The 12,906-nt window shown below is 49.0% G+C and overlaps 1 protein-coding gene across 1 annotated transcript; it reads left to right on the top strand.

The window, feature by feature from the left end:
* Window positions 1-2,641: 2,641 nt before the first annotated feature.
* On the top strand, window positions 2,642-12,670 carry LOC136842317 (uncharacterized). The gene is made up of 5 exons (XM_067109577.1): window positions 2,642-2,893; window positions 3,098-3,514; window positions 4,765-4,948; window positions 6,423-6,576; window positions 12,373-12,670. The coding sequence occupies exons 1-5, from the start codon at window positions 2,642-2,644 to the stop codon at window positions 12,668-12,670; spliced, it is 1,305 nt and encodes a 434-aa protein (XP_066965678.1).
* The last annotated feature ends 236 nt before the right edge of the window (window positions 12,671-12,906 follow it).

Consider the following 12,906-nt stretch of genomic DNA (forward strand, 5'->3'; position numbering starts at 1 on the left):
TTTGTATATGTCTCTTTTTCACATGTATTAGAATATTGTTAGATCAGTCATTGTCCATTTTCTTTTAACTCAACTTGTACTTATCCATTGTAATTATTGTCGAGAGTAATTGACCTCAGGTCACCAAGATTCTATTGTATTCCTCTGTGTGATGTCAGTCCGCCGCTGTATAAACGGCCTGCGTCCTGAATAAAGTAGCAGTAACTTTTTCTCCTGCTCATTATTTAGCACCTCTTAAAGTGGTGACCAAGGAGTGGTTCCCGGAGCCATTAGCGGACTCAGACGGGTTGGCTCCATGAACTACCCCATGCCCCTAATGGACTAAATACGGCACTGTAACCAGTGTTTGGGCGTGCTGACTCCCGTCGGCAAATCACCAGTGTCATTAGCAGACTCAGACGGCACGCTCCCACATGCGTATTGACGTGAGTATTCCACTCCAATTAAGAGGGCAATAGTGAGCATGGATGCGGACATTCCCTCCCACGTTCAGTTAACCGCGAACCTCGCGGACTCAGATGTCTACTTCCCGGACATATCGCCCGCGCCCTCCCCCGCACCAAGAATCACTCGCTCCTCCACGCCGCTACCCGTGCCCCGCACGCTGCCCTTCCCGGCGGAGCAAACCAAAGCCGCCCTCGCCATAAAGCTGCCACCCTTTACGCACTGCAACCCAACGTCATGGCTGTACAGGGTCGAGGGACAGTTCAAACTGGCGGGACTCACGGACAGGGTGCTACAAGCCGACGCCGTAATCAACGCCCTGCCGGAGGCGGTCTACAGGAAACTCGTCCCGTGGGTGTCTGTCACATGCCCAGTCACCTACCACCACCTGAAAACATCCCTCGTCAAGACCTGCTCCTTGCCGATTGCCGAGAGGGCCGCCCACGCCCTTGACCTTGTCACCAGCCCGCGGCATGACCAGAACATCCTGGAGACTTGCGGCGTGATCCAGGACCTCCTCACCCTTCCCAGCACCGACAGCAGCGGTAGGCAGTCTGAAATCAGCCTATCGAGGGAGATCCTCCTCCGTCAGCTCCTCCCGGAGGTCCGAACGCAGATCCTCGACCCTTACACCATGCCACTCAAGGACCTGATTAGGAAGGCGCAGTGGCTGACAGACTCCGCAAGGGCAGCGAAGCGGGCATCCACGCCCGCACACCCCATCAGTTCCCTTCAGCTGGAGGATGGCGCAGAGCAGGAGATAAGCGCCGTCACCAGAAGGCAGCCAATGTATCACCACAAGAAAAACCCACTGGGCCCTTGCTACTACCACCAGCGGTACAGCAAGGATGCCCAGAACTGCCAACCCCCTTGCTCGTTCGCCCATCCAAAAAACGGGGGAGGCGGAGGCCAACAGAACAGGCCACCATGGCAGCAGAGGAACCCAGGAGCCCAAAACCATTAGGCTTTTACGTCTGCGACACCATCTCCAGCAGGATGATGTTGGTCGACACCGGAGCCATTTGTTCAGTATTTCCACCATCCAGGGAGGACCGCAAGCACCCGCCAGACCTGGCTGCCTTCCTGACGGCCGCCAACGGGTCCCCATCCTCTCCTACGGCACCAGGCTCCTGTCAATCTCCATCCTTGGCCGGAGATGTACGTGGAACTTCATTGTCGCGGATGTAAGGACCCAGCTCCTGAGTGCAGATTTCCTCGCCCACTTCGGGCTGGCAGTCGACGTCGGTCGCAAGCGTCTCCTTGACACCGACTCCTGCCAGTCCCTCCCCCTGGCACTGGGACCCAGCATGCCTACCATCTGCTCCGTCGCCACACACCAGTATGCCCAGCTGCTGAGGGAGTTCCCCGACGTGTTCAAGCCTGAGCTCCGTCAGGTACCCGGAGCCCCAGTAAAGCATGGAATCTACCACCACATCAAGACGAAGGGCCCCCCAGCGCACGCAAAGTTCCGGAGGCTTCCCCCTCAGCGCCTTCAGATTGCCAAGGATGCCTTCGCCGAGATGGAGCGGATGGGCATATGCAGAGAGGCCTCCAGCCCGTGGGCCTCTTCCCTCCACAAGGTGCAGAAACCGGATGGTTCCTGAAGACCCTGCGGCAACTACAGGTGGCTCAACCTCGCAACTGAACCAGATCACTACCCTCTGCCAAACATGCAAGATCTCACGGCCTCCTTTCACGGGGCCAAAATATTCTCTAAATTAGACCTTTTAAAATCTTACTTCCAGGTACCAGTTGCTCCAGAGGATATCCCAAAAACTGCCATCATCACACCCTTCAGGTCCTACGTCTTCGCCTTCTCAACCTTTGCCTGAGGAATGCAGGGGCAACTTTCCAGAGGTTGATGGACAGCATCCTAGGGGGCCTGAACTTCTGCTTGTGCTATGTGGACAATATTCTAATTTTTTCCAGGTCCCCCAAAGAGCAGCTGCGGCACATCCAGGTGGTCCTGCAGCGCCTGCATGAGAATGGCCTTGTCGTCAGATTTGACAAGTGCACCTTCGGTGTCAAAAAAGCTGACTTCCTAGGCCACGAGATATCCCCGGATGGCGTCCGCCCGCTCACATCAAAGGTCGCAGCTGTCACCAGGTTCCCCACCCCTACCTCCGTCAAGGCCGTCCAGGAATTCCTCGGGATGGTCAATTACTACAGGAGGTTCATCCCCGGGATCGCACACACCATGGCCCCCCTGACGGAGATCCTGAAGGGCCAGCCGAAATCCCTAGTGTGGGGACCCAGCCAGCAGCAGGCCTTCTCCCTGACGAAGGCTGCCCTCACCGAGGCAACCACCTTGGCCCACCAGGACCCCAACGCCCCCCTCCAACTGATGACGGATGCCAGCATTGTCGCCTGCGGGGCCGTCCTGGAGCAGATTGTCACCAGCGCCCCCCAGCCCATCGCCTTCTTCAGCAAAAAGTTCAATCCCGCGGAGGCCCGCTACAGCACTTTCGACAGGGAACTCTGCGCAGTGTATCGGGCGGTACAGTACTTCAAGTTCCTCCTGGAGGGTATGCCCTTCACAATCTGGATGGACCACCAGTCACTGGTCCACGCCTTCACCAAGCAAGGGGACGCATGGTCTTCCAGGCAGCAGCGGCACCTCGCGGCCATCGTGGAGTTCACCTGCTCAATCAAGTACCTCCCCGGCGGGAAGAACCCTGTAGCAGATGCCCTCTCCAGAACTGAGCTCAGCGTGGTGCATCTCGGGATCAACTACGAGGACCTCGCCCGGGAGCAGACCGCCGACCCAGAGACTCCAGCCTACCACACCGCCATCATGTCCCTAAAGTGGAAGGATGTGGCCCTCACCCCTGGGGAACCAAAACTCCTGTGCGAAATCAGCACCAGCCAGTCTCGTCCCCTGGTGCCCGCCTCCTGCCGCCGCCTGGTATTCGACGTCATCCACAGGCTGTCCCACCCCTCCGGCAGGACAACGGCCAAGCTGCTGATGGAGAAGTTCGTCTGGCACGGGATGCAGAAGGACGCGAGGACCTGGGCGAGACAGTGTATCCAGTGCCAAACCAGCAAAATAGGGCGTCACACCAAGTCCGGGGTAGGCGAGTTCCCCCAGCCGGGAGGCGGTTTGGTCACATACACATCGACGTCGTAGGCCCTCTTCCCCGTCAGGCGGGGCCAGATATATCCTGACAATCGTCGACCGCTCAACCAGGTGGCCTGAAACGATGCCCATGCAGGAAGCCACCGCCAGCGCATGCGCCGAGTCCCCCCTCTCCAGCTGGATCAGCCAGTTCGGCGTCCCGGACCACATAACCACCGACAGGGGCCTGGCCTTCCTGTCCGAGATGTGGTGTGCCCTGGCACGCCTGCTGGGGACATCTCACCACACCACCACCGCCTACAAGCCCGCAGCCAACGGATTGGTGGAGAGATTCCACAGGTCCCTAAAGGCGTCCCTCATGGCCCGCTGCACCGCCGAGAATTGGAAGTACCAGCTGCCTTGGGTCCTCCTCAGGCTGAGAACCGCCCCCAGAGCCAACGGTGACCCGTCCGCAGCAGAGAAAATCTACGGAAGCCCCTCATAGTCCCAGGCGAACTTGTCACGGAAGACAGGCACAACCTGTCAGTTCAGAGGCTCCGCAACATAGTCGGGAAGTCCAGCCCCTGCCAGTGGACGTGCATCGACAGGTCTACCACCTTCATGCCTCCCGGCTTGTCTTCCGCCACACACGTCTTCGTCAGGGACGACGCTGTCCACCCCCCACTAACCAGGCCCTAAAGGAGGCCCTTCCGCATGATTGAGAGGAACAACAAAGCCTTCCGCCTCGCCCTGCACGGGAAGGATGACTGAGTGTCGATCGACCGCCTCAAGCCCGCCCTCCTGGAGGAAACATCAGACGGTACCACGCAGTGCCCTCCTTATGAGCCGTCGCCTCCTCAGCCAGGTCACCTCACAAGACAGACACAGGGCCGCCCCCGAAAGCAACCAGCCACACCCACAGCCAGCCGCTCCCACTCACACCACAGCCCCCAGCTCACTTCGCAGTGGCACTCTCCAACGTCCCAGCAGATACCTGGACTAATCAGACGTTACCCACACTATGCTGGTCTTCTATGATGGACAACCCGTTTTCTATACCGCTCCTATAGGAGTGGGTCAAGCAGGATCTGCCATACTGAATCAACCACGCTTGTCTATGTAAATTTGTACTTGTTACTGTAGGGATGTTCAGCCTAATGTTGTACGATATGTTTTCCCGATTGTGTGTATCTCTTTGCACGGAGTCCGGGCAAGGACAGTACTGGCTCATCCCTTGATCTGTAACCATCTTCTCAACATTAAAGGAACCAACTATTGCCGAGTATGTCTCAACCTGCTTACATGGCGCAGTGATTCTCTTTCTACAGCAGGACCTACAAGATGCTAAGACGAGGCCCTCACAGTACACCCAGGGGCACAGCAAGACGTTCCCCCAGGGGCACTGCAAGCAGGAATGCAACACCAGCACGCCGGCGCAACGAAAGACAGGTAGAGTTTGTGGGATATGAACTGGATTGGGATAATTATAAACCTTCTAATGAGCGTATGAGTGCCCTCAAGAACTTCCCCATGCCTGCCAGCCCAACGATCACGGATATAAGATCTTGGTTTGGGCTCGTGAACCAAATTGCACCTTTCGTGGCTGTAGCACCAGTAATGGAACCATTCAGGGACCTTCTCAAGAAATCCCCTCATCGGAAAGTTTATTGGGACCAACGCCTCCAAAATAGTTTTGTTGCAGCCCGGGATAGTATTTGCAAGATGTTGGGTGATGGACTGACATATTATGATAAGACAAGGCGCACTCCTGTTGTTACTGATTGGTGCAGAGAAGGAATGGGGTTTGTTATATTGCAGCAATACTGCAGTTGCGAGGATTTCAATGCCCCTTTTTGTTGTAAGGGGGGATGGAAACTGGCATTATGTGGCAGCAGGCACCTGACGGAGGCGGAGGCTGGCTATGCCGTCATTGAGGGGGAAGTGGCTGCAGTAGTGTGGTGCCTTAGAAATCGAGGTTGTTTTTATTGGGATGCCCAAATTTCATCTTAATCACGGACCATAGACCTTTGGTAAAACTCTTTGGGGATAGGAGCCTGAAAGACATTGCAAACCTGAGACTACTAAGGTTGAAGGAGAAAACTATGCAATATAGTTTTACCGTAAGATATATACCAGGAAAGAAGAATTCGGCAGCCGATACATTATCAAGATACCCAGTGATTCGCAGTGAAACTACCGTCAAAGACGAAGAAGAGGAAGAACTCATGAACGAAGTTTGTATTGCCTCATGACGTCATCACTGGCGGATGACGTCATACTATGGACTGGGCCACCATAAGGGGGGAGGCAGATAAGGATCCGGATTATTTACTATTGCAGCGACGTGTCAACGAAGGGGGTTGGCCGTCATCGAGGTCTCAAGTGGAGCCTTGCCTAAAACCTTTTTTCAATGTACGTGATAGACTGAGTGTCATTGAAGGATTAGTCACGTATGCACATGATGAGGGACATGTTCGTCTGGTAGTTCCGGAGGCATTACGTACACGCATCGCAACCAATCTACATTCAGGTCATCAGTCAACTGACTCCAAGATCAGGAGAGCACGACAGGCGGTTTATTGGCCTGGGATTGAAGGTGACTTAGCAAATTACAGGGCACGGTGTCATGCTTGCAACGTTGCGGCACCTTCGCAACAAAGGGAAAGTATTATATATACTCCCCCTCCCGAATATCTGTTTCAGAGAACTGTGGCTGATTTATTCCAAGTAGCAGGGAGGCATTATATGGTATACGCCGATCGACTGACCGGATGGAAATTTATTTCTTCGCTAACGAAACTACGTCCGCGAGATTGATCCCAGTTTTTAGAAGATATTTTATGCAGTGGGGAGCACCTGAAGAAATATCAGTGGACGAGGGCACGAATCTAACGAGCATTGAAATGAAACATTTCTTCGGTAGGTGGGGGGGTATTAATGAGAGTGTCGTCTGCTCACTATCCCCAGTCCAATGGGCGGGCAGAAGCTGCTGTGCGCACCGCCAAACGAACGTTAATGGGCAATGCTTTACCTAATGGAGGGCTAGACAATGATAAGGTAGCTCAGGCAATATTGCAGTATAGAAATACACCACTACGTGGTATAGATAAGTCTCCCGCACAGCTGGCCATGGGGCACCAACTCTGAGATTCGGTGCCAATGTTTAAAATGTCATCATTTCGTCACCGAGCATTGGTCAGAAACCTTGTCCGCAAGAGAGAAAGAAAGAAGTGTTGCTGAGCAACGAATATCATTTAAGTACAATGAGAAAGCCAGGATCTTTCCCCTACAAATAGGTGAGAGGGTAGCTATCCAAGATGTGACCACACGAGCCTGGAATAGAAGCGGGTGGTTATTGAAAAGAAAGGATACCGCCAATATTGCATAAGGTTGGATAGGAGCGGGAGAATTTCGACAAGAAATCGTAAGCATTTGAGATCCCTACCACCCACACCACCTCAGGGAGACCCTACTCCCACCACCTCAGAGGAGACTCACCCAGTACCCAACCGAGAGAGAAGTAGTGCTAGGGTACGTCGTCCTCCACAATGGCACAATGATTATATCACAGAGTAATTCGTTTTATTTGTGTTTAATAAGTGTTCCTCTTCTCATATTTACCTTGACGTATGTTTCAGCGCAGTGTCCGAAGGACTATCTTTATTATAGCTGAATTCCTTTTGTTTTATGTGTTATTACCTCTGCCAGTTTTGTTAATTTTTGCAATTGAAAGGAGAAATTAATGTTTATGTTTTATCTGCTTTAAATGTGGAGCTGTAATCTTAGAGGGGAGGTGTAGGAATGTTCAGCCTAATGTTGTACGATATGTTTTCCCGATTGTGTGTATCTCTTTGCACGGAGTCCGGGCAAGGATAGTACTGGCTCATCCCTTGATCTGTAACCTTCTTCTCAACAGTAAAGGAACCAACTATTGCCGAGTATGTCTCAACCTGCTTACAGTGACCAACTTATTTTGTATATGTCTCTTTTTCACATGTATTAGAATATTGTTAGATCAGCCAACTCAACTTGTATTTATCCATTGTAATTATTGTCGAGAGTAATTGACCTCAGGTCACCAAGATTCTATTGTATTCCTCTGTGTGACGTCAGTTCGCTGCTATATAAACGGCCTGCGTCCTGAATAAAGTAGCAGTAACTTTTCTCCTGCTCATTATTTAGCACCTCTTAAAAGTTCTCGTCTGATGGTTACCTGATAGAAGGCAATTCACAATAAAAGATAAAATCAGTAACTCTCTTATGACAACAGACGATACTAACAACTCTACAGAAAGAAACAGATCATATGAAAATATGTTAGTAAAAAAACACCACGAAAAGTTTGTGGTGTGGGGAATTTCCACACACACACACACACACACATATATATATATATATATATATATATATATATATATATATATATATATATATATATATATATATATATATATATATATATAGAATTTCTTCTTGTTTTAGGCTAAATCAGCTATCTTTCTTGTGGATCGGCAGTGGTGCCCTCTTGGCTCTAATGGAAATTTTCTTTTCTATGTCACAAATGCCTTCTACGTTTGTCGTGATTTTTCCTCTTGATTTTGCGAAAATAAGTAAATTAGAATATTTATCTCCCGAATATGAATTAATGTACATTTCAAAAGAAGCTCTAGTTGTTTTGATGTTTTCACACCGAAGCGTTCCCATGTTTTCCCAGGCCCAGATAAGCCAGTACAGGTGTCTAATGAGAAACAAAGTGCAGGACCCTACCGCAAGTCATTACTGAATCTGACCTGACCCTGATAAATGACCTTTCCAGGTACCTAGCCGGATTAACGACACACTACGAGGAGGCTGTCAGAAGTGTCAAGTACAACCGTCGGTGGCTCCGATCTTCGTATATGTGCTGGCTCCAACAGACCCTTTTTTGCTAGTCACCATCCAGACATCACACTGCTAGTGCAACCTGCACTAGTCCCTCTTCAGAAGCCACACCGCTAGTATAGTCTATGCTAATCCTCCTTCAGGTATCTCCCTGCTCATAGACACTCTGCCCAACCTTCTTCCGAAGATACCCCGCTTATATACCCCGTACTTCCCACCTCTACAATGCCACTCTATGTCGCCATCCTCCTGGCACTCCACACACACCCGCTAGTCAAACCTTACTCAGCTAGTCTGCTCTCCCGACTTCACGCCACTGGACACTTGATGCTAGCCGCCTCCCACAGACGTCACCCCTGCTGAATTACCTGACGGCGTCCCATTGTCCAGAAGATGCCGAGAAACTTTGCCCGAGTCCTACTTGGAGCATTCCTATGCTGCTATGCTGAAGATTCACGTATCCAGTTACTCACTTCTACACACTGATGTCCTATTAGCCCCCCAACCTTCGTTGTACTTCTCCTATGTTGGGGAACCTTGAGTGCCAACGCTTCTGCTGACGCCCTACTGCAGAAACTTGGCTCTATGATCCTCATGCCTTGTCCACGCACCTTAGATTATGTGATCGGAAGTTGTTTGTTGGCCCCTTAACTATCCTTATTGTGTTTATATACCTGTTCTCCCAAATACCTGTAACCCTATTCCTGCCCCTCTCCTTCAGAGAGCCCTGTGATTTTGATTGTGGTGGAATTGTAATCAATAGTGACTTGCTTTGGTTTCATTCGCACGTTTGTGTATTGCCAATAGATTTTAATTATTACTAAACAGTGCTTGTCTACTTAGCCTACGTGAATTCATTTTCATTACATTCGAGTCCATTCGTATGTGTTTCAACTCTCTTGCTCTTGCAGATCCGTGATTTTGAGTCCCTGTTGTGTGAGATCAACTGTAGGTCAACGATGCCACTTTCCTGCATACCCAGGTGCCATATCCAGTCAAGATATCTGGACAATCAACAGTGCAAATGCTTTTGCTCATCGTACCCCTTGCTGTGCATCTTTGGATTCTCTCCGAACTCTATTTTGCTTGTTAGCCTGGAAAGGTTCAGTGTATAAAGATTTGCAGTTGTGGCACTTTGCTCGAGTACATTTGTGATACTTTGTGCAATGTAATTCTTGAATCGTGCCACGGAGCTCCTTTGATAGCTCCTGTACATATTTCATCTTCTAATTTAATTAGTGAATTATACTGTTTAGTGGACATCCCAAGTTTACCTTCAATCCTTTTTTTCACCTATTGGTAATTTAGAGTATTTTTCATTTGCACCTTTTCTCTGTTCATTGGAGCGCCACCCCGCTCTCAGTCAGGTGTAGCTTCCAGAAATCATATTTTAGAGCCACCTTTCTTTCACACGGCAGCGCATGCTTGACATCTATGTATTTTGCCTTTCTTTATATATACCATTCCTCTCCTTTATTGAGCTTTGGTTTGAATTCTTCCTTCAGTAACTTGTCTTGTTCCCTCTCTTTGCATTGTAAGTCTGGTACTATAAAGATTCTACTTTTTCTTGCCTCTAGAATATCCCCTGAGAGTCTTTTATTTCCTAGTTATTGCCCTTCTTTACTTTTCATTTTTCATTATGATTAATATTAGCCTTGATCTACATCTTTGACTCCGTTCACTTAGGTTAAGATTATGGTCCTCTTCTGATTTTCCTAAATTGCTGGTTTTGTATTATTTCAAGACATTTTCGCCAGGATAGTGTTTTGCACCATTAATTAAGTCTCCTGTGCTTGTTTTCTTTAAACATTGACTTCAACGTTTTCTACAAGCTCAATTGTTTTTTTCTTGTGCCTTTTCCCATGTTTTTAATCATTTTTTCTTTACTTTAATATTTAAAGGCAATGGCATATATCATATCACATGTTTCTTCATTCAGGGGCATCAAGACTGTATCCATCTATTGTGGACAAGAATGTTTTGTACTCCTACTAAATTGACATTTCCATCATTAGTTTCATTGTTTTTACCTCAGGTAACGACAATATTGTCTCAGAGATAATTGCAGACTTACTAAGGCCTAATATAAAGCATCAGTACAGTATTCTCCAGTATCAAAACTATAAGTCTGGAACTAATGCTCATTGACACCACTAGTTGGTGAGATGATTTCCGGAGCCATTAGCGGACTCATAGCGACTATGTCTTGGCTCCAGTATTTCACAAGAAGATAGCCAGTGCAACATTGCTATAGGCCCACTTTTGAATCCCATGTTTTATGCGAGAATCATGTCATTTTTAGTGTACATAGATTACATCGATTACGACACAGATCGATAAATAAATTACTGAATGTATTTTACTTGTTCAAAAAATACATATTCCCCTCCTTCATGCAGATAACATTATGATATTCGCGGACGGATTTTTTACCAAATCCCATAACAGTTCAAGTAGGTGACCCGTAACTTGGCCCTCCCGACCACTCACAACAGCGCATTAGAAATCCCAGTTGTTAGAAAAATTTGCAGAGCAGTTCTTCATTTGTAAAAAGATCTCGTTTAGTGCAGCAGATAACCATATTTCATAAGAATCGTTCAGATAGTGAAACAACTTCATGAAATTTTGCACAAGTCTCTTCGCCAACTCCTCCCTCTATCAGAAACCAGGCGCTCACGCTACACCATTTAATATGGCGGAAATTCCAAGATGGCAGCAACACCTCGACAGATTTTGGCTAATTTTTCACTAGAATGGCATGTAAAATTTGCCACAAGCCGGTAAAGCTCTTCCAGCCTGAACAGTATTTCAGAATCATTATGTTTCGCCAGCTTTCCAGTACAGTTTACCTTTAAACAGCAGATGGAGGTCTAAGAAAAGGTAGAAACAATAATTATAATGAGAAATAATGCCTGTTCGCCCTGCTCGTTCAACCATGGATCTTGGGGTGGCGGACCAGATCCTAATGGCCGCCATGGCTTTCGAATAACTCAGGGCAATTTTCAAAAAAATTAATAAATGTAAAAGAGTGACACCGTCTGCACGGCAAGGATGATGCTGGTCGACATCACTGCTGTTAAATCAGTCTTCCCAGGGTCCAGTGACCAGCTAATCCAGCTTTACTAACCAGTCTTAGACTAGTAGACGGCCGTTTAGTTTAGTGTCCCAAATGCTCTCCCTTCTAACAGGCTCCTGACCGATCTCCATAGTTAGGCCAGAGTTACTCCTGGGACAGGATGTGCCGGACGCGGGAGACCCCACTCCTGGGGCCGGGGCGCACATGATGGCCTGCTGTACGTGGGGGCCAAGCGGATGGTGTACAGATCTGCCGGTCTTCCCGTTAATGGCACTGGATGAACCATCAGCGCTAGGTGCCCCCAGGGAGATGCACACCTACTGTTGGTTCCCTACAGGAATGTGTGCTTTGTTTAAGCCAAAAGGATAACCACCATATAGTGACTCAAAAGGGTGAAATCATGGCAGAATGTGCTTCCCCAATCAGCGCCTTCATTGAGCAGTAGAAAAAACAAACTGGAGTTTGTGTTGTCTTGGTCAGATGGGCATCTGCAGGAAAGCCTCCAGTCCACATCCTCCCCCAAGTCATCATGGTGCAGACCATGATGGCTCAATGCTGGAGAGGAACGGCGACTTCAGGAAATTCAATGAATTGCAACAGATAATGCCCGACCACAACTGGATGAACCCAACATGCAAGAGGCGGCCTCCTTTAAATGCGGGGCCAAAATATTCACTAAACTGGACCTTGTTGTTTAAATCACTAAACTGGTACCTGTTGCGACAATCCAATGACAGACCAGCAACAAGACAGCCATCAAAACGCCCCGGGAACCAGTGTGACAATGAAGTTCTCCACCTTCCGGGCTGAGGACGAAAGTGGCCACCTTCCATCTGATCTCATGGACAGGCATCCTGGGGACTTGAAATTCTGAATGTGTCTGATACTTAGTGATGGACATTCTCATATTTTCCAGGTCTGGTGGGGATGTCATTGCACAGGACACATCAAAGCAGCCTCCAGCGCCTCCAAGAGAAAAGGCCTACCTGAGTCGTCCGTTTGAGAAAGACCAAGGTAGCACTGAGTCAGAAAGCAGAATTCCTCCACTAGTTCTGTCGAACGTCCGCCCTCTTACATCGAAAGTGAAAACAGCCTTTGTTCAGACACCCAGTCATCAAGGCCGTCCAGGAGTTTTGGGATCTACCAACAACGTCTGGAACAAGGCGGTTCAGTCCCGGGATGTAAATTCCACGCCCCAAAGACGGAAGTCCTAAAAGGCAGAAAGTCCCAGAACTTGGGGACCCAGCCAGCTGGCAGGAGATGTTTACTTGCATTTCAAAAGGATGCCCTGGGAAAACCGCCTTGCTCAATCATCCCTGATCCTTTCAGCTGGCGACAGATGCCATTGCTCGCCTGCAGTGCTGTTCTGAAAGCAAATCATCTTGATCATCAGCCCACCAGTTTGATGGCACATTCTTCAGCAAAAGGCTTCAGTACAGAGATTCCGCCT

Source organism: Macrobrachium rosenbergii, chromosome 10, assembly GCF_040412425.1.
Source record: "Macrobrachium rosenbergii isolate ZJJX-2024 chromosome 10, ASM4041242v1, whole genome shotgun sequence".
Classification (NCBI taxonomy): Eukaryota; Metazoa; Arthropoda; class Malacostraca; order Decapoda; family Palaemonidae; genus Macrobrachium; species Macrobrachium rosenbergii.